This window comes from Tiliqua scincoides, chromosome 3, assembly GCF_035046505.1.
Source record: "Tiliqua scincoides isolate rTilSci1 chromosome 3, rTilSci1.hap2, whole genome shotgun sequence".
NCBI classification, from domain to species: Eukaryota; Metazoa; Chordata; class Lepidosauria; order Squamata; family Scincidae; genus Tiliqua; species Tiliqua scincoides.
The window spans coordinates 192,458,680-192,480,245 of NC_089823.1; the positions used below are offsets into that span (position 1 = coordinate 192,458,680).

Genomic DNA, 21,566 nt, shown 5'->3' on the forward strand with positions numbered 1-21,566 from the left:
AAGAGCCTGAGGTATTTCTTGTACATGAATATACCCTTTTAGCCCTGGAGTGATGCCTTTGGATGAACAGTCATCCAAAAAAGTGACCCTGTATGGCGCATGTACTGCAACAATAGATGTTGCCCTAACATCAACATGTGTCTATCATGGGAGCTGGTCCTTGTTTCTCAGCATTTGATCTTTATCTTTCCATTAAGACATGTTGGTCCAAGGGCTTTTCAGAACAGTTTTAACTGCTGCAATACCAGCTTGATCTAACCAGGATCAGGACCATGTGAATGTATACAGCCCCATCCTTTGCATGATTACTTGGAAGTAAGTTCCATTAGATTCAATAGCCTTTACCCACAGTGTGTGTAGGCAATTGCAACCTTAATTCTTTTCAAGTGTTCAAAAGGGCACAGCTAGGAAAAAAGTTCACCTCATTTGGGCTTTTTTTCTCCCCAAAGGCTTAAAAGTTTACTCTGGTTGGTGCAGTTTTTTGTTGTCTAAAACTGACATTTTGAAACGAAAAGTGTCTATCCAGTCCTTGATAGATTTAATTCCTTAGAATCAACTTAGAAGCAAACATGCTTCTGCAAACTGTAGCTGAAGCCTTTTCGGCAACCACAGAGGGAGCCTCCCTGACGGACCCCTATGATGTCAGGTTGCATCGTGCAGGCAACTGGCAACTAAGAGGAGAGGAATCCCACACAGCTCTGAGACAGCAGGACCTGGAGCCACTGCCCTGTGAGTAGCTGCACGGTGCCCAGTTCTCTTCTTCCCAAAGAGCAGCAGAGCCTGCCGGCTCTCCTTTCCAGCTGCCCGCATGAGGACCCAGCAATGTTCCAACTGCGAGTCCAGCGGTGTGCACAGTGGAGAAAACTGCAGTAGCAGTGGAAGCTCTGGGCTCTCCCCAGGTTCTGATTCGGATAGCAGCGGAGTGGTGTGTGGTGGCGGAGGTGGGATGAGAGGCGTCCTTTCCCGATACTGGAGCTTGGAGAGTCTTCATTCAGCTTCTGGTAAGGAAAGCAAAATCGTTGCTCGGTGATATTGCACTGACCTTGGGAGATAAAATAGGAAGAGCTGAAGCATTTCTGTACACTGGGGATGGGCAGCGTGTGCTTTGGGTAGCTGAATGAAAGAACCCCAGAGCTGCAAACCTGGTTGCCATGTGGTCCAAGCCTGTGGCAGAGGCAAAAGCACCTGATCACACTTCTGGAATCCAGAGTTTAGAAGTAAGGATTCAAAGACTTTGCAAAGACTGCTTATACTCTCACCAGCTGGCTCTTTCCTCATCTGTTAAGTTGCTATAAAAACCACAATACAGCATATCTTTCCTAAAGATATGAAGCTCTGACATGAAATATTACTGAGGAGGATTAGCATTATAGCGTATTACAGCCTGATTTATATTCCCTTTGTTTGAGAATTATCCTTATTCAAACCTTCTTCTGACTCACTCTTGTGTGCATTTGTCATTCCTGTGATGCTGTATGTATTCCAAGGTATGAGCAGTGTACATAAGACATTTGGAAGAACATTGCAGCAGTTCAGTTCTAATGCTGATCACTACACATTTCATGTCTTGTCAATTTGTTTATTTTAGTTGCTGAAAAGGTTTCAGGTTCAGTTTTAGATTGACATTGCTGATCCACTAGTCTTTAGTAAACTACTGTACTTTCTCCTTTTGGGTTTTGACGTGGGCCTCAGAGCATGTTGGAGGCTAATAGCCCAAGCCTGAACTGGGTAACCGGTTTGGTTTAGCCTGTATGACTTTGGAGCCCTTTGAAAGTATCCCTGCCTGTTCTGCACAAACCCACTGTTGCTGCTTGCAGCAGCTTTCTGCTGGAATGGTCAGGTTTCTCTTTTAATTTCTAAGGGTTAACTAACCTTATGTCCCTCTGTGTCCCCTGAGGCATAGCGCCACCCTGTGGAAACAATGCAGGTCTCATAAGATGTGCAGGTACTAAACATGGGAAAATCCAAGTTTATGTGAGACTGGTCTTCAGTACTTTCTGAGTGAGAGATCTTGTTCACCTTGTTGCAATTATAACTGTGTGGTAACCTAGTGAAAGCCACAGTATTAGTGAGGGATTATAAAATATCTATGCTGCCCTTAATATGCTTTGTGTGCCCTGCGTAGAGGTAAGGTTTTGGGTGCATTTTTGTTCCTACAGTGGCTTGGAGCTAAACACCAAAAGATGCCTTAGTGTTAAGGTTAGGGGCTCATCCTTTGGGCTATACAAAGAACTCAGCTCCTTGTTGCTCAGATTTGGGAGCTGGTGAGGTCTTAATGATCCCTTCGTTTAGAGCACCTTATCATACCTCTGTACTGGCTTAGGTCAGACAACCATCCTATTCCTACTGTCCTGGGGAAAATAAGGTGTCCTTCAATCTGCTTGTGACCACACATATTGATGATCTTTTCAAGACCTCATCTGTTTTGGTAGTAATTCTCCTGGCCTGCCCCCCCCCCCAAGTTGCTCAGCTTTCCATTGGTATGGTAATACATGCCTTGCCAAGTTATCCCTCTTTGTAGAGAGGGAAACTTTCAGGCTTTTAAAGGTTAGAACACCAGTATTGCAAAGCATTGTGAATTTTGTCAGAGGAAGAATTCCTGATGACTGATTTTTTTCTTAAAGGCCATCTTGAAGCAATCCTGACTGGGATCTCTCTTGCTTGTGGTAAATAGACTGAGCAATTAATACTCAGAGTCTTCCTAAAGTCAAAAGGAAGATAATTCCATATTGATAGCATCTGAAATGGCATTGTGTGATTTGCATGCAAGACTCAGGTGAGCAGAGGTACATAATATGTGTTTGAAGAGAGTGAGAAAGAAAAACGTTAAAACTGAGTTGCATTTTTACTTGTAGCTTTAAATCTGCCTCCTGACACTTTGTCAATATCGATCCCCTGACTAGGAAAGCTCTGAAGTAGCCTCGACTTCCCACACTGGTGTTCCCTGGCATTGCTGGGAGCAAGATGATAATAAACATGCAAATAGGATGACTTTAGTTCCTTAATTTAATTATGCTTTAAAATCTGATATTCGACTGACTAGGTAAGGCAGGTGGTCAGTGTCTAGATTCAGAAGCCACCAAGCAGGTTCAGTGTAATTAACCCTTAAATCAATTTCCTTGTCTACATTTTGATGACATCACAGGAAATGTCTAATATGAAACAAATTGATTTTGTGATTTTCACAGGTCTGTGTGTGTGTGTGTGTGTGTGTGTGTGTGTGAGTGTGAGTGAACATTAATATTGATAAGAGTGTGCCCTTCCACACTAGAAATATAATATTATTCCAAGCTTACAGATGGGATAAAGTAAGATTAGAAAATGGCAGATGAACCACTGTCAATTCCTGTGCTCCATTACAGGAATTTTATCTTCACAGTCTTCCAAAACAAGCTGCATTTGTTTTTGAAAGTCAGTCATAGTATATCATTTTGCATTCTTGAAGCGGTCTTGAAGATAGTTCTGTGGATGTGTTTACGTGGAAGATCTCTGATAGAACAATAGTACTGATATCTGACACTGCAGTCCAAGGTAGATTGAGCTCATTGGATGTTCTTTGAGAAAACTGAGTGGACTATCTATTCTGACAAAATATTTTCATGTACAGAGGAATAATTTCACAAGTTAGGCAATAGATGCAAAGTATCCTGTTTCAAAGGCACATAAGCTGCACCTTTGCAAGAAATAGGCACCTGTTGATAATGTCTCTGGATGACATCAAATTAGGTGTAGTAGTTAATAAAGAGAAAGAAAGACTGGGACATTATGCAGGACACACTGGGTAACCTCATGAATCTGAACAATACAACCAATGAAAACCAATAGCATGAAGGTCATGCATCTGGAGGCTAACTGAAATGTGTGGCTGTGCTATTGTTTAGGGACTCATCAGCTGGGATCTACACAGCAGGAAAGAGAAATGTTTGTCTTGGTTAGTCAGATGAATATGAGCCAACAGCGATGCAGCTGCATACAAGGCAAACACAGTCTATTGCATGTAGTGATCAGAGTATTTCTTTCTAGTACCATATACAAAGCTTTGGTGAGATCTCACTTCAAATACAAACTCTCATTTTAGTCTTCCATATTTAAGAAGAATGAATCCCAAGTATAAAGCAAAAAGGAGCTAGAGTGATCAGAGGGGGAGACTCCACTGCATCTCTGCGTGGGGAGTTAGTTAGGATTGGGGTTGTTAGTCATGACTAAGGAAGATAGTCGCAGTTAACTTCCGCAGTCATGACTAATTATGCTTAGGATCCAGCCGACAGAAATCAGAATAATGTATGTGGAGTAGAACAGTTGAGGAAGCAAAAGCAACCATAATTAAAGGACAATTAAATGGATGATATGGAACATTATGCTTTTATTTTGTGGTCATTATTCCTCAGGTAAGCTATTCCCAGCCCAAGGGTTTACCTTTTCCTTCCTTTTCTGTGGGGCATTGTGCGCTGTCCCAACTCACTATAAGACGCTGGATGAAATGGAATTGTGACTCAATCAAGTGTCCTCTGGGAAAACAGGTTCTCTTTTGCAAGTCTATAAATGGTCACCATGTTGGGGACCGGATTTTTTTTGGGGGGGGGGGGGGTGACATGGTGACCATTTATAGACTTGCAAAAGAGAACCTGTTTTCCCAGAGGACACTTGTTTGAGTCACAATTCCATTTATATACCGCTTTTCAACTAAAAGTTCACAAAGCGGTTTACTAATCATTGGCAAAGCTTAGTTCATAAACTTAGATTGGCGAGGGGAGAAAAGAAGCACAACTTGTCTTACAACTATATCTCTTTTCCAGTTCTCAGAAGGGTCAGGCCTGGTTAGTACTTGGATGGGAGACCGCCTGGGAATACTGGGTGCTTTAGGCTTGTACCATAGTCTTTCGAGACTGAAGGTTGCCAACCATCACCAGTTCTTAGGACTGTTCAGGTCCTTGAGGAGATCATACAGGCCCAGCCACTCACACAGGCTTCTGCTTCAGACTGAAGCTGTTTCCCCAGTTCTCCCACATGGCTTTTCTCATCCTTGAGGCCTTCAGGACTTGGCTTTCCAAAAGGCAGTAGACAAAAATTTGTTGGTTGCTTTCCTTGTAGCATGTGCCTTGGTTTCATGCTTGGGTTGGTTAACTCTGTGCATCCTGGTGCAGAGTGCATTCAGCAGGCTCACTCCTCCTGTCCAGTGTATGGCATGCTGAAACATATGTGGGTTGACTGTGGTAGATAAGTTGGATTTTAAACATTATGAGTTGGATTTCAAAATAATCTCATCTCTTCTAGTCCTATCAAAAGATTTCATTAACCCTGGAAGGTCTTAGTTAACCTAGGAAATGGACCTCCTTTCACAGTCACAAAAAGGATTGGGGATGCTTCAGGTGTCAACAAATTATCCGCTCTGGGTGGCATAGGACTAATATTCTGGAGCCTTCAGGGAAAAGAGCTTGCAGGGTTCCATCAGCCCTAGTGATAAGCTTAGATTTACAAGACTGCAGTTCTGCTTCAGAAGACAGGCAACAAGGGGGAGCACATTTCTTGTTTAGTCTGTGAGGTTTTTCTTTTAAGATGGTTTTGTCTAGACGTTACCTTGATACATTGATGTGCAGAGCACTGTTCATGGACTGCAGTGTCTGTGTGGTTTCATTTTGTGCCTTTGGGGTCATGTCTTCAGAGGAAATTGGAAGGAAAATACAAGAGGGAAATGACGAAAGATGCATTTGGCACTTTTTCAAAGACAAAAATAAACCAGCAGGTGCCCCAAAGCGTATAGTAGTGCATGCATTGTATTTCATGCTTGATTCAACATATTGTAAGTTAGGAGGCATCATCTCCATCATCATAAATTACTCCGATGAATTCTTAACCTCCTTCCCTCCTCCTTGATTTCTGCTTGTGCCTCCAGGTAAAAAGTCTCTCAATAATTTTCTAGATCATTAAAGGGTGTTATTAATTCCTGTTCTCTTTTAAAAATAACTGGGTCCTGTCTATTGGAGCAAATTAGCTTTGATCTCCATGTGCAACAGCTTATATTGAAGTATGCTGGCTCCTGGGATAAATGCAAAGCCATCAGTTCTAAGAACAGAATGAAATTGATAGCACCAGATCCTTCACTGTAGGCATATCTGGTTGTCGACATCTGAGAACTAACCAGGAAGGTAATGCCATGGAAATACAGGCATGCCCCCATATCCGTAGTGGTTCCACAGTTAAGTGAAACCACGGATACAGGCGAATGCCCCCCCCCTCTGAAGCTGAGAGGAGCTTCGCCTCCCTGGGCCTCCTAATGCCTTATAAGGCAATAAAAACGTCACTTCCGGTTTCACTGAGAAACCGGAAGTCACATTTTTTTTAACCTTAAGGCGCAGTCTGAGTTTGGCAGAGGCTATGGACAGATGACCACTGCCTCTGTTGGGCTCAGAGGACCCTCTGAAGTTGATGGGCTCAGGTATCCCATGAGCCCAATCCGCAGATAAATTAATCTGCAAAACATGGGATCCCCAGATATAGGCAGATATACGCAGATATAGGCCTGTAATTATATGACGGAAGTGTTGAATACATATGGACTCAGATCATAATGTCTATCTTATTTTTTTAAAGTGGTTTGTCAGTCTAAACCAGAAGGATAGAAATTGCATCATTCCTCAAGTTTTTTTCTCTGCAGAAATCTTTCCCCACTGCACCTGCTGTCTGCTTGGGGCACATTCTAGGTTCCTGGAGGATCTAGGATCAATCTGGAGAGAGGGCTATAGTCAGGGTGAGGTCAGTGGATGACCCATCCCAGCTAGAGCACTGTTTGCTCCATGTAGAATGATTTTGGGCACAATCCTAACCAACTTTCCAGCACTTACATAGCTGCGCCAATGTGGCATGCACTGCATCCTGCAGTGGGAGGCAGTCTAGGGGGGCCTCCTCACAGTAAGGGCAAGTTTGTTATCTTACCTTGGGCCTGCATTGTGGCTAAGTCAGTGCTAGAATATTGGTTAGTACTGTGCCCTTAGTAAAACTTGTCTTTTTCTTCGTGACATGACACCTTCCATTTAATGAACGATTGTTTTACAAATTGAACAATTGTAGTTAAAAGCAAGAAATCTGTGGAAGCTGATGTTCCACCCAGAAGTGCTCTCCTCTCCTGCTTCCTCACCTTCTCTCTTTTCAGATTCCACAGGAAAAAGTATGTGTTTCTCACTTGGTGCAGTCATTGGTGGGGTCTGCCACTAGGTCACATAGCTGTGCAGGGAAATTGGCCTGCTCTAAGGTGGCAGAGGTGGGCGCTCTCATGGTGGTGGGGACTGCAGACAGGTGCCTGCGCACCCAAAGTTATTGCTTTCTGATTCACTGCTTGAGGGGACAACTGATTTCCCATTCATGTAGTTGAAGCCCCACCTAATAAGAGAAGCTACATATGGCTCTGGGGTGATGGATGCCTCCCACCTAAGGACAGGGCTTTATGTTTCTTTCCAGCTATGAGGCTATGATTCTAGAAAGCTACATTTTCCCTTGCTTTGAAAATTGGAAGCCAGTTTTAGACTTCAAAGAGACAGTTTGGGTACCACTGCAGCATCATATGTGCATGATACATGAGCAGTACTATTACCAGGTGACTTGAGACCTTGTGGCAAAGTTTTTCACTTGATCTCCCATGGCGCACGGGGCATTCATGCTCCCCCAAGCTTGCCAGCAGTGGGTGGCAGCTCCTCCCAACTGGGAACATGTCCTAGAGGTCTCACAATGATGAATTGCCTCTGGGGAATGCTCCTACTAGTAGATGAGGTGTCAGGTGCAGTGGCAGTGAGAGTCTCTGTCATCATTGCCACTGTAACTGTGGGCCCTCTAAGGGGCATGAATCCGTAGTCCATGATAGGCACGGGCCCAACCTGATCACCCCCAGACCCCACCCCTGTGCACATGTAAGGTACTACAAGGTTTTGGAAAATGCATTGAAATTCTTGTGCAGTCTCTGTACAGATATCCCTAAAGGTGCTTTGTCAGGTGTGCAGTCTAATCAGTGTAAGGGATGTGTGGCTGCCATAGACATGTATCTCCTCCTCACATCTTCTGTCACATGAAGTGTTTCTCCACCTCCACAACATTAGCTGTGACTGGGGTTGGGGTTGGTGGAAAGGAGATAACTAAGCATGCTCATGACATGCACTGTCTTTTGCTAGCTAGTAACAGGGAGATGTGGGTTGTCAGTAGCCATGCACCCCGCCCCCCCAACATTTAGTTTGGGCCTCACTGCACTGTGGCATTCTGCTAGCACACAGGCACCTGAAGATTGTTAGGGTGCTGGTTGGAAAGTGACCATTGCTTTGGAGCTGACCTGGGGAAAACTGGGGTGGGCTGCTGCTTTGACAACCAGAGGATCCAACCAGGAGTCACAAATGGCTAGGCAGAGGGGCTCTAAAGGGCACAATCCTCAGGTGAAATAACAGGGCAGAGAAGATGATCATCAGGGGTAGCACAAGCATTTCTAAAGAGAAACATTTGAAGAAACCACTAATATTTTGAGGTGCTGCCAAATAAAGACAAGCTATGCAGCGGCTTCAACCTTCAAGTTACATTTCTGAAGTTTACACTGAGAAACAGCAGTTACTGAAATGGCCGTGAATATGATATGATCATAGCTTAACAGTGCAGTGTTTCATTGCTTACACACACATCCCACCTTTCTACTCATCTCTGCTCACTAGGGCTTTATCAAGTCCATGTCCCCTGTAGTGCCTCTACTGTACCTCTTCGCACCTCACTTTTGGCATATCCAATTCATGAAATTTATGCCTGGTTGGACATAAGTGTCCATCTCAGGCAGTCCTTGTCCACCCATATAGTGTTCAGTTCAGGCAAGGCCTGAAAACACTGTTGTTTAAACAAGCCTTCTGATTTCTGGCCTTCTTAACATTTTTATACATCTTTTAGTTTTTTACAGGCTTGATTCCTCGGTGACTTGTTCTTTTATTCTGTCTTTAATCTGACTACTGTTTTTATGGCCTCTGTAATGTGTTTTTAAATGTTTTTATCTGCTATGTATTAATGTTTTTAAATTTTATTTTTTTACTATGTTGTTAGCCGCCCTGGGTCCCGTTAGGGAGGGCGGGATAAAAATAAAGTTTATTATTATTATTATTATTATTATTATTATTATTATTATTATTATTATTATATAGTGACAGTTCCTGTCCATCTATATCATGCTGGGCTGGGCCCAAAGCAAGCTGCCATCTCATTATACTTGCACAGTCCTGCCATTTCAGAGGAACTTCTGTTGCTGCTATTTTAACTCCCAAGGATGCTCTCACCTAGACATTCCAGTGCAATGAACAGTCACATTTTGTGAGTGCCTAGTCTTCAGTCAAGTATATATGTGTATATGGGGTGTATATGTGTTCAGCATTGTGGGAATGGGTGAAATACCTGTGACTGAATGAAGCATAATGGATATAATTCCTTCTTATCTTTTGTCATGGGAATGACAATAAGATGCTTTCCCATGAGCAAGAGCTGCAGCTGTAGAAATGGCACCTTACCCTTCAGTTTATGTGGGGATATGCTGATTTAGGTACAGCTTTAAGTAGTCTCTGTGTTGCTCAGAAATGTCTTACAAGTTGCAGTTCAACAGGCATTCATGTGTAAGCCCAAACTGATTATGTTGTCAGATCTTGTATGCAACTCTTCCATGGTTTTGAAGAGCTGCTTTTCTTCATGAGCATTTGGCCTTAGCAATGGGGGAGGGGATGGGGGGACGGGACAGGACATTGTGTTAGATTTCAGAGAGCCAGGGACAGATTTCCTTGGGGTGGTAGGTGGTTCACAGCAAGGTTAAAAGGGCTCCTTTGTATCATAGTTAAGATTAAACTGCAAAAAGCAGGGCATTTTAGGAGCATTTTGTTTAATTACTCATTATACCTCCTAATAATCAGAGAGGAAGAATCACACATGGCCGAAACATGCTGTTATGTAAAGTAGGGTGGGTGGGAGAGGCTGTTTCCCTACCCTCTGTATATAGTATGCCACTCAACAATAGTGAGTCTCCACCCATTATTTTGAATGCAAAGATTCATTAGGTGTGCCATAAATTGTTTTCTGAAACCAGTACATCTCTTTTAAATGGCTCTTCTTTAAAATAAGCTTGTTAGAACAAAGGTCTGTGAACTGTGGAGTTCCTTTAGAAATCCTATGGCTTGTGGATCGTGACTCAAAACTTTAGTTTTATAGTTTTCATTCAGACAATACATTTTTATGTAGCTTTTGATTGTGGTGGGACTTGTGGGAATGCTTTTCTTTCTTTATATGCTAACCCTAATGGTTTTGTCTCTAAAAACCAACATGCCGGAAATTGCCCAAATGGTGTATCACAAAACTACAGCCTTTCTCCCAGAGTGTTCTGATGTAATGGTAACCAAGCCACTGAAAATATCCATCCCAAGCTGGTCAAAGCCAGTGCCAGGTCCAGGGCTAGAAGTAAATGGCATATAAAGCTTTCCTCTCTGTTCTTGGCACAAAATGCACATGAAACTGCAGCAGTCCTACTTAACACAACTGTTCATTGTTTCCCGACTGTGCACTACTAAAGTCATTTATCATAGTTCAGACCATATCAAAGGCTATTCTTATGCATACATTCCTAGAGAATCCAAATCTAAACAGCAGCTTTCCTCATCAATAGTATATTTGTTGTGATCAGGCATACAGTGCATATATGGTGTGCATATATTTGGTCTGGCACTAGAGGTTTATTTAGACCCTTCCCAAAGTGAACACACTGGGCATTCCATTCTAGCAGAGTCTGATCCTTGTGTCCCCTCAACCCACGCATGCAAAAGAGACATCAAGATTTGGGGGGGGTGTCTCTTGGAAATACTTTGTATAGCTGTAATGGAGTAGGTCATTGGAGTTTTGTTTTGGTTTTCCTTTCCTTATACCAACCATTTTCAGCCACTGTGCCATGGCACACTGGTGTGCCGCAAATGGTCTGTAGGTGTGCCATGGGATTTTTGGGGAGGGTCATTTATTAGTAGGGCCATTGGAGGATGTGAGCCCCCCACTGGTAGCATGGTATGCCTTGTCAATTGTCAAAAAACAGATGGTGTGCCTTGACAATTGTAGTACCTTGTCAGTGTGCCATGAGACGAAAAAGGTTGAAAATACTAATTGCCTTATACTGTAAGTGTCTTTTGAAAATAATTTATTTTGCTCACCTTTCTGAGGCAATTGTTGCCACAACAACAAAGAAAGCAAGCTTGCTACTACTGCAAGTAAGTGAAATATATTCTGCTAGCCAGAGGCCATGACAATTCTATGCTTTCGCCAAAAATTCAAACATGAATGCAAAATAATAAGGTCTAAAGACCCAAGAACACCTGAAAATGCAGCAAATATTTTGATTGAAGGACTCGGTAAATAAGCAAATGCAATTTCCAGAATTAATCATGATCGAGAGTCCTTGCTTTTCATAATCTGACTTTGGCAGCAGCCGAACTAAAGTATGTCACGCGTCTGGTGCTTTTGGGAGATTTTGGGCGCAATCCTAACTCCTTATGTCAGTGCTTTCCAGCACTGACATAAGGGTAATGCAGCTCTGAGGTAAGGGAACAAACATTCCCTTACTTTGAGGAGGCCTCCGTGAGTGCCACCCAACTGCAGGATGCAGCACATGTCCCATTGGCACCGCTATGCCAGTGCTGGAAAGCACTGACATAAGGGGTTAGGATTGTGCCCTTTATTTGTTAACAAGAAAAAACTGTCCTAAGCAAAACTAAATTTAGCATTTAGCAGCTTCTGTGAAGAATGAGGTTCTCCATTAGCAGGTTTTCATCATCATCATGTTAATAACTAACTTATCCATCCTGGCTATTTGTAGTCAGTTCCAGTGACAGCCTGATTGATGTCTGAAGTAGCATGCCAAATACTCCCTCCCCCACTTTATAATGTACCAGCCTCTGCCCCTCCCACTCCCTGGATTGGACAAGGAAGAGGAAGGGAGGTACAAAGAGGAAGTGTGGAAGAGACGAGAGGAACTGGCTAGGGGTCTCCACACTTTTTGGCCAGAGGGCCACATCAAATATCTGGCACGGTGTTGAGGGCTGGAAAAAAAATTTAAATATAAAATGGATGGAACTCAGATGTGTGAATAAATGAATGAATGGGCTCATTCATTCAAGCTCTCTGGCCCTTAGAACACCCTCCAGATGCAACCAGGACATAGTTCCAGTCATGTTTGGCAAAGTGAGCTTTCAGGGGACAAGATGCTGGCCGTGGACTGGATAGAGGCTTGCCACGGGCCACATCTGGCCCCCGGGCCGGGGGTTGGAAACCCCTGTTAGACCATCTTATCCATCACTCTCTGCTCTCTCTTTGCTTCATATTCCTTTTTCCAGCCCAGGGGTAAGAAGAGGAACAGTGGAAATAAGTGGGCAGGCAGAGAGAGGTGCTCCTTGTTAACCTGTTGTTTGAGGTTACGGTGTCAGCTGGCCTCATATATGGGCCAGCCTGTGTAACTCATGCAAGAGAGAGTAAAAATAAGAACATAAGAACAGCCCCACTGGATCAGGCCATAGGCCCATCTAGTCCAGCTTCCTGTATCTCACAGCGGCCCACCAAATGCCCCAGGGAGCACACCAGATAACAAGAGACCTCATCCTGGTGCCCTCCATTGCATCTGGCCTTCTGACATAGCCCATTTCTAAAATCAGGAGGTTGCACATACACATCATGGCTTGTACCCCATAATGGATTTTTCCTCCAGAAACTTGTCCAATCCCCTTTTAAAGGCGTCCAGGCCAGATGCTGTCACCACATCCTGTGGCAAGGAGTTCCACAGACCAACCACACGCTGAGTAAAGAAATATTTTCTTTTGTCTGTTCTAACTCTCCCAACACTCAATTTTAGTGCATGTCCCCTGGTTCTGGTGTTATGTGAGAGTGTAAAGAGCATCTCCCTATCCACTCTGTCCATCCCCTGCATAATTTTGTATGTCTCAATCATGTCCCCCCTCAGGTGTCTCTTTTCTAGGCTGAAGAGGCTCAAACGCCATAGCCTTTCCACATAAGGAAGGTGCCCCAGCCCAGCAATCATCTTAGTCGTTCTCTTTTGCACCTTTTCCATTTCCACTATGTCTTTTTTGAGACATGTTCACTGGGTACAGAAATGCCCATCAACAAAGGTCACAGACTGTATGTTGCACTTTCAGTTGGGGATCCTGTTGGGAAGCTTCCAGAGAAAGAGCTGATTTTGCTTAAACCATCATTAATTGAGTACTTCCCTGGTGCTCAGTTGATTTTTCATCAGAAAAATTAGAAAAAAAGAGAAAATGACTGGCAGGAGATTCATGGCAGATGATAGGAAGTACGTACTTTACACAGTTTCCAAAGGGGAGCCATATTAGTCTACTGTAGCAAAATAGTTTTGTAGTACTTTTAAAGACTTAACACAATTTTTTCAACACAAGCCTTTATGGATAGCACTCCCCTTTCTCCATCTGATGAAGTGGATTGGAGTCCATAAAACCTTATCCAGAAATAAATGTGTCTACAAATGTGTGTTGTTTTCTCTTCATACAGTGCACAATTAATTTATGGGATTCCCTGCTGCAAAAGGTGGTGATGGACATTGGTTTTTTTATAAGGGTTTAGACAAATCCACGGAAGACAAGTCTGTCAGGCTACTAGTCATGACGACGATCTGCCACTTCCAGATTGAAAGTGTACGTCTCTTAATACCAGGTGCTGTGAAGCAATAGTCCGAGAGGACCATTTGCTCACATATGCTGTTGCTGGGCTTTCTTGCGTCATCTGGTTGGCTGCTGTGAAATCAAGGTGCTGGCTTTCATCTGAACCATTGGAATTCTTATGTTCTTAAAATGGAAGCTAGCTGGACTTAAACAGAGCTGGTTGGGTTTTAGTGCTACTTATATATACTTCTCAACCACAATAGTGGAATCCCCATCAAAAACAGTGGATTAAACACCATTTTGGCCAGAATGGTAAGGGGCAGACTAGATGACCTTCTACTGCCTCATGGCAAACTGTGTGGTGTTTGATTGTATTTTATTCAATAAGCAAAAATCTTGATCAGTCTCCCTTTTTTGCAATCTGAATCTGGCAATCTTGGTCGATCTTTTCTGTTTATCTCTAGCTTCTCCTTCTCCCCTGAAGTTTTTGCACATCTATATTTGGAACATGCTGGTCTGTTGTCATGGAAATGATTGCATTGACATAGTTACATCAATATGGCTTGATGTCATGGTGAGGGATTAGTAGGTTTGCTCCATTCTGTCATTATTAAACAGCCATACTTCAGTGTGACATTTCCATTAGGAAGCATGCAAAGAACTAATTATCATGATCCCCAAATGTGGTAAAAATAATCTGATATTCAGACCTGAAGCTTTGCAAAATTAGGGGCCAGGTGCATCATTCCTTGCTTGCTTCCTTCTCAAGATCTTTGTTCAGCACAAAACGAAGCCCAGTTTTTGCCACAGTCCAGATTTTGATGTCCCACCATACACTCAGGTTGGTAGTTCTCTAATTTCTGGCACAGAGGATGAATTTGTTTAAGGCAGTGGTTCTCAAACTTTTTCAGCTGGTGGCTCCCTTGACCTTCTGAGCCATTGGCCATGGCTCCCCATTAGGGCTACAATCCTGTACATTGGATACGGCAGTGGGCTTTTCACAAGGATTCTGTGACTCCCCTGGCTGGCTTTTGTGGCTCCCCAGGAAGCCATGCCTCAGAGTTTGGGAATCACCGGTTGAAGGGAAATCAGATCCTTCCCCACACCCAATGTTACAGCAGCTTATTTAGCCATTTCAATTGCAATAAATTGCATGGCGCATCCCTGTACTCTTGGTGGTCTACAAAAATAGTCATGAGAAAACACAACAACCTGGTAGACTTTCCAATTGCAGAATATTATTATTAATTAATTATTAACAGTATTTATATACCGCTTTTCAACTCAAAGTTCACAAAGCGGTTTACAGAGAAAAATCAAATAACTAAATGGCTCCCTGTCCCAAAAGGGCTCACAATCTAAAAAGATGCAAATGAATACCAGCCGACAGCCACTAGAACAGACAGTGCTGGGGTGAGGTGGGCCAGTTACTCTCCCCCTGCTAAAAAAAGGAGCACCCACTTGAAAAAGTGCCTCTTACTCAGTTAGCAGGGGTAAATGCTTAGAATATGCTTAGAATATGTTTAGAAGTCAAAGGTTCTAATAGTTAACCAACAGGAAATGATAATTAAAACCCATTAATTGGGTTTTTCATGGTCTGTTTCAATGTTCGTGGTCTTGCTGAAGCAAATGGGTATGGCAGATAGTAGGAAGTAACCAAGAGCAATCATACATTCTAGACTAAAAGCATAATGATGAAAACACAGGCAGAGTTGCGCAAGTTTTAAGAGTTTTACCATGAAGATTCTGGAAACTGGTGCAGACGTTGGCCTCTTGTGAACTGCTGTTTTCATATTTTAAAACACCAACATTTCTAGTGCTCCTTCTTGTAGGAGAAAGGTTGCAAAATGCACCCTATGATGCTGCCTGAATCAGTATTTAAAGTGCATAGTACAGTATCTGGGCACTGAGTTAGGAGGCCCCCAAACTCTTCATTCTTATGGTGTTAAAGAATTATCAGTTGTTCATATCATTAGGCAGGATGCACTTGCTTCTCTAATTTGGAGCTAGGAAGAGTACAAGTAGCAGACCTTGAGAATGGAGCTAAGATTCAGTGCTGAGTCCTACATCTTAGATCCCCACCACAGGACTTAAGCACTTCCATGGATCTTTTTGAGGCTTTTTGTTGAGTTCACACCCTTTTTACAGTGCTTTAGAGATTTTAGATAATTTGTTGCCTTATGGCTCAATCCTATTGAACCAGTGCAAGTGAAAGAGCTAGCATGTGGGAAAGTGGTGGGATAAAATGTCAGAGACAACTCTCCTCTACACTTCTGTTCTGGCACCATCTTTTCCAATTCAGGGAAGAGAAGCCATGGAGGTGAGGGGATGGATGAAGGTGGGCGCTCCTCATCAATCTGCCTGCCTGAAGCAACTGCTTCAGTTGGTCTCATGGATGGGCCACCTCTGGGCCTAGTTTCTGGTCTTCCTCATGCTGCAGTTCAATCCTATGGCTATTAACTTGCATTGTATTCAATGGGGCTTATTCTCAGTTAAGTGTATGTAGAAGTGCAGCCATAAGTGATTGTGTCTATAATTCTTAGGGTTATAATATATATTGTCTTCTGCATGGTGCAGCATTTTGGGGTAGGGAGAGGGCAAAACATATATCCAGCCTTGACTGCAGTAGGGATGCATTTCCTAAATGTGGAACAATATCAAATGATCATGTATGTAGTTAGGATGCTTGGAGGGATATAGATTAGTGAGAAAACTGGAGATTAACTCAAGGAGCCCACAGAGAGCTTTTCCCTTCAAAGAGCTGCAATTCTGATTTTTAAAATCAAAATACGAAGCAGTGACAAATCATTTGAGGCACTCAGGAGAGAACAGACTGGAAATGGTTAAATGTGTGGGACTCTGAAATGATAAAAAGTGGCACTTCATGTGCTCTGGGAAAACTTATCACTGTTACGAGGAAACTCCGTAGCCTCCACAAAGAAGAATAAGATTGCACAGGCAAAAGCCAAAATCCTGAGACAGTTTGGTATTTTATAGGACAGAAAATAAGCACAAGTTGTGTCTACAAGCTACTGCTTGACTCTGTGAGTGGGAGTCATGCACAACCTCTGACAGATAGGAAAATTCAGAAACTGAGGATCTTTCGTAGGCAAGGTGGGATTCATCTCAGTGGGATGGTCTTTGTTCTTGCGGAAGCATCTGCAGGAAGTATTTCTTTTAAATTTTTCTTCCTGTGTTTGTTTTGATATGCAAACTAGGATGATGTCCCTGAGACAGCATGATGCTTCCCATTTGATTCTGAAAGGGTATGTCCTTTCCTGCTGAACCATCAGTAAAGAAATTTATATGGTCTCCAATAAGCAGTGCTTTTTTTGTAAATAAAAAGGTGCAGGAACTCACGACTTGTTAATCTTTTATTTATTTATTTATTTATTTTTAAACCATTTTCTATTGGAGAAATAAAATATTTTTATGTGCTTCCCCCCTAAAGATGAACTTACTTCTAAGTAGACATGCATAGGATTGGGTTATCAATCTCCACACCCCCTTCCCCCTAGCTGCTACTTCTACACAAGGGGAAAAATACTGTACAGGTGCACTTGTAGTGTGTAGTATGTAGTGTGGCACTACTTTGAGGAGAGGAAGCAGTGAATGGATTCCGAAAAATGGCTTACATGAGTTCCATGTAGTAAAATTACTCTAAGCAACTGTGGGAGTAAGAACAAAAAAGGAATTCTTACACGAGAGGGGTCCTTAGGTGCACACAGAAACAGCTACGTTTGCAAACAAGCGATTAAATATGGTTTAATTCAGGTATCAAAATACTCTGTGTCTTTGGGAAGGCGCTTGGCATGCAGTTGTATGTTCTCTGCTGCCCAGAGCAGCTGCTGTGCATTGCTAGAGAGGAGCTGCAAACGCTGGCTGGTGGAGGGCATGCTTGTGGGGGAAGGATGAGGAGGATCTCTGGCAAGGCTGGACAGCACGTTGTACACATGTAGAATCCCTTTTCACCTGCCCTTAGCATGTGAAAACGGGTGCAGATATATATCTCTGCCAGGATTAAGAGCCCAATTCTAGGTATGGCTACTCTAAAGTAAGTCTCGTTCTAGTCAATGGAGCTTACTCCCAGGAAAGTGCCCAGGATTGCAGCCTAAGAGCCCAGTCCTGTGCATGTCTACTCAGAAGTCCACTTTAGTGAATGGGGCTTACTGTGGATAGGATGGCAGCCTCAGAGCCCAATCCTGTACCTGACTACTCAGAAGTCAGTCCCATTAGAGGCAGTGGGGCTTCCTCCCAGGAAAGTGTGGAGAGGACTGCAGCCTCAGAGCCCCTCCTCTGCCTGTCTCCTCAGAAGTCAGGCCCATTAGAGGCAGTGGGGCTTCCTCCCAGGAAAGTGTGGAGAGGACTGCAGCCACAGAGCCCTTCCTCTGCCTGTCTACTCAGGCTGCAAGGCTATGACACTTTCCTGGGAGTAAGCCCCATTGAACACAATAGAACTTACTTCTGAGTAGACATGCTTGGGCTCTCAGGCTGCAAGGCTGTGCACTCTTTCCCAGGAGCAAGCCCCATTGAGCACAATGAGACTTCTGAGTAGACACGCCTAGGCTCGTGCTGCAGATTGGCACGGGGGCTGCACCAGCCAGCTTCTTTCCCCTCCTCCTCCGCCAAGCCAGTACCTGGGCGTTCCGTGGGTGCCGCAGCCCGTCCTTGGCGCGTGTCCCCCACGCCCTCCACCGGCTTGGAAGCTGTGCTGGGAAGCAGAGCGCGGGGGGAGGGGAGGCGGGCTGGGCTCAGGTGAAAGCTTGGAGATGGGGGCAGGAGTGGGTCGTTGTGCAGTCAGGCAGGGGCGAGGCACCTGCCCACCCTGCACCCCCCAGCACCCACCCAGTGAATGGCTCTGTTTTGCTCCCCCCCTCCTGGAATGCCTCCAAAGGGGAGGGGCCCCTGCAAAAAGGTGCCGGAACTCCGTCCCCCCGCGTTCCATTAGAAAAAAAGCCCTGCCTATAAGCATCCCAGACTTCTGTAAGTCTACATAGCCCTGTTCAGTTGCTCTGGCTCACATGGACAAGTCTCTGCATTGGGGGGTCAGGTGGAGAACATGCCACTTAGCCCTACTCCCATGCTGACATGCACCTCAAGCCCACCCCCAATCAGTGATTGCAGTGACCAGTGCTGATCACAGAAAATGTTTCTCCTGCAGTCACAGGAGAAACTTATTTCTCAGCATTTGTGCTTGCAGTCAAATGCTGATCATGCAAAGGGCAGGGGATGGACTGCGGAAGTGCATTGCCATGGGAGAGGGACTAATCAGCTCTCTCACTTCTATCTGCAGTTCATGGATTGGTCCATGCAAGCCTTAATAACTGAACCGGGCTTCTGTCTGCTCTCTCCTTCTTCAGCAGGGGCAGGAAAGGTGCCACTGGAGGCCTGGGATGGAAGGGAACAGGGGCAGGAGCAGGGCTTCAGGGTCCAATGCCACATATTTTTGCGGGCCCCACCCCACACCTCCCTACTCACCAGGATGAGCAGCAGTAGTGAGGCAGGAGGGCCACATCATCTCTCTGACACTGTGTTGGGGGCCAGGAAAAAAAGAAATAATGAATTTACGTTTCAAATTTGCATAAATTTACATAAATGAATACATTAGACATGGAACCTATATGAATGAATGAAGGTCTTGCAATAGCTCACGCCTATAAAAGGCCTTGCACAAAGCAAGGCCAGCCTTTCCTTTGCTGCCGCTGCTGCATCACAGTCGTGAAACAGCAAGCAGTGGAGTGAGCCCTTGTCCCACCTCTCACCTCTTGTGTTTTGTTGCTGATATCTGGAGTGGAAGAATGTGAAACACAAATATAAACATTCCTCTTAATTGCAGCAGTTCTGAGCTGGTTTAATCTGAGCCATTTTGACAAGTGTTTTTCCAGCTGCATAATTAGCCAAACATTAGAAAAACTACATATTGGGCCTTTTAGAAAGCAAAATTTCAAAAAAGACTATTATTCTTTATAATTTATTATCAGGCATTTAATCTTACTGCCGATGCTTTTATCTTTATTACTTAGCACATTTGTATTCCAACCTTCATCCAAATAACTAAGAAATTGTTCTGCCTGATGCCAGACAGCCTCTTCTCCCAACCTTGAGAGTAGGAAGCCATATTTGGATGTTGTTGGATGACATCTGCTATTGATCCCTGGCAGTGGACACCACTAGCAAGGATGATTCATTCCAGTTCTTTCATCTTCTTAGGCATTAGTTTTTGGGTGCCATGACTCAGGGATCTAGACAAACATCAGCACACAGTGGAAGTCAGTCAGCACCTCTTGAAAATTGATGTAATAAAAGGAGGCCCCGCAGCTTGAAAGTTTATTAAGGGTGTTCTCCGTTTTCTTTACCGTAGCTAATAATAGTGAGCCTGGGACAGTTTTCATCAGAAGCACCTTAATTGTGATCTAAAAAACAAACAAACAAATTCTGCATACAGATAGTCAAATCCATAGTGATCAGATCTGGGGATCTTCTCACCCCAGTCAACCTTATGGAGGCTTATTTTCACATCCCAAGCCTTTATTGTACAGATGTTCTCTTTATTTACAGTAGCCACCCTTATCCATAGCAGGCACATGCCTTTCATCTAAGCTCTGATTCAAATATCTTCTCTAAAATTCCATTTGCCTGGTCCTCATGTGCCTTCAGAGCATGTTTGCTTTGATTCTCTGCTCATCTGTCTCCAGGATCATTGTGATTGACTTTCCAAAAATCTTCTCAGTGCTTGAGAAGGGCCCAGTCCTATGCAACTTTCCAGCACCAGTGCAGCCACAATGCAACCCTGAGGTAAGGGAACAAATGTTCCTATACCTTAAGTAGGCCACTGTGACACTCTCCCCACCATAGGATGCAGTGCGCGCCCCATTGGCATGGCTGCACTGGCACTGGAAAACTGGATAGGATTGGGCTCTGACTCACTAGGGAATGAGGTATGATACTCAGGGGCAATGAATCTCCCCCCTTTTTTGTGAATGAGTGGGAACTAAATCTGTCAGGAGGAGCAATGCATGCAAAACAGACTTTTGTGCATAATAGATGGGGGAGCTACGCATGGACCGTTGTTGGTGCATCAAATGCTACCCCTTACTTGGAGGCATATCAGCTGCTGCCTGTCCTCTTCTCTTCCCTGGATCTGAGAAGGAAGTGAGGAATGGAATGCAAGTGTAGAGGAGATGGTATTGATGCATAGGTGGAGGTGGGTGGCAAGTGCCTGAGGGCCAAATCCTAAACAATTTTCCAGCACTGATGCAGCCGCAATGCAGCCCCAAGGTAAGGGAACATGTTCCCTTCCCTTGAGGAGGCCTCCATGACTGCCTCCCCACTGCAGGATACAGAGGAAACCCTTTGGCATAGTTGCATCATCACTGGAAAGTTGAATAGGATTGAGCCCTGAGGAAACTGCCTCAGTTGACCTTAGGGAGGGACTGGACCTGGATAATAGGGAGGGCTGTTGTCTTCATCTTGCTTGTGAACTTCCAGAGACATCTGGTGGCCTGTTGGAAATAAAATGCTGGATGATGGATCATTTTCTGATCCAGTAGGGCAACTCTTATGGTGTCGTTTCTACCTCAAATAGCTTCTGTATATCTGGAGTGCCACATAAGAGCAGCCGCACTGAATCAGGCCATAGGCCGATCTAGTCCAACTTCCTGTATCTCACAGCAGCCCACCAAATGCCTCAGGGAGCACACCAAATAACAAGAGACCTGCATCCTGGTGCCCTCCCTTGCATCTGATATAGCCCATTTCTAAAATCAGGAGGTGGCACATATACATCATGGCTTGTAACCCGTAATGGATTTTTCCTCCAGAAACTTGTCCAATCCCCTTTTAAAAGCATCCAGGCCAGACGCCATCACCACATCCTGTGGCAAGGAGTTCCACAGACCAACCACA

At 44.1% G+C, this 21,566-nt stretch overlaps 1 protein-coding gene across 4 annotated transcripts in view; it reads left to right on the forward strand.

The window, feature by feature from the left end:
- The window catches only part of ARHGEF4 (Rho guanine nucleotide exchange factor 4), a 207,665-nt gene that overhangs the window by 83,532 nt on the left and 102,567 nt on the right, over positions 1-21,566 (forward strand). Inside the window, exon 1 of one of the 4 annotated variants that reach the window (XM_066620911.1) lies at positions 847-1,001. The exons of the other annotated variants lie outside the window; for them this stretch is intronic. Coding sequence (XP_066477008.1) covers positions 947-1,001 — 55 coding nt within the window. The 5' untranslated portion in view covers positions 847-946. Of the gene's footprint in view, positions 1-846; positions 1,002-21,566 lie in introns of those variants that run through there. 4 annotated transcript variants of the gene reach the window in all.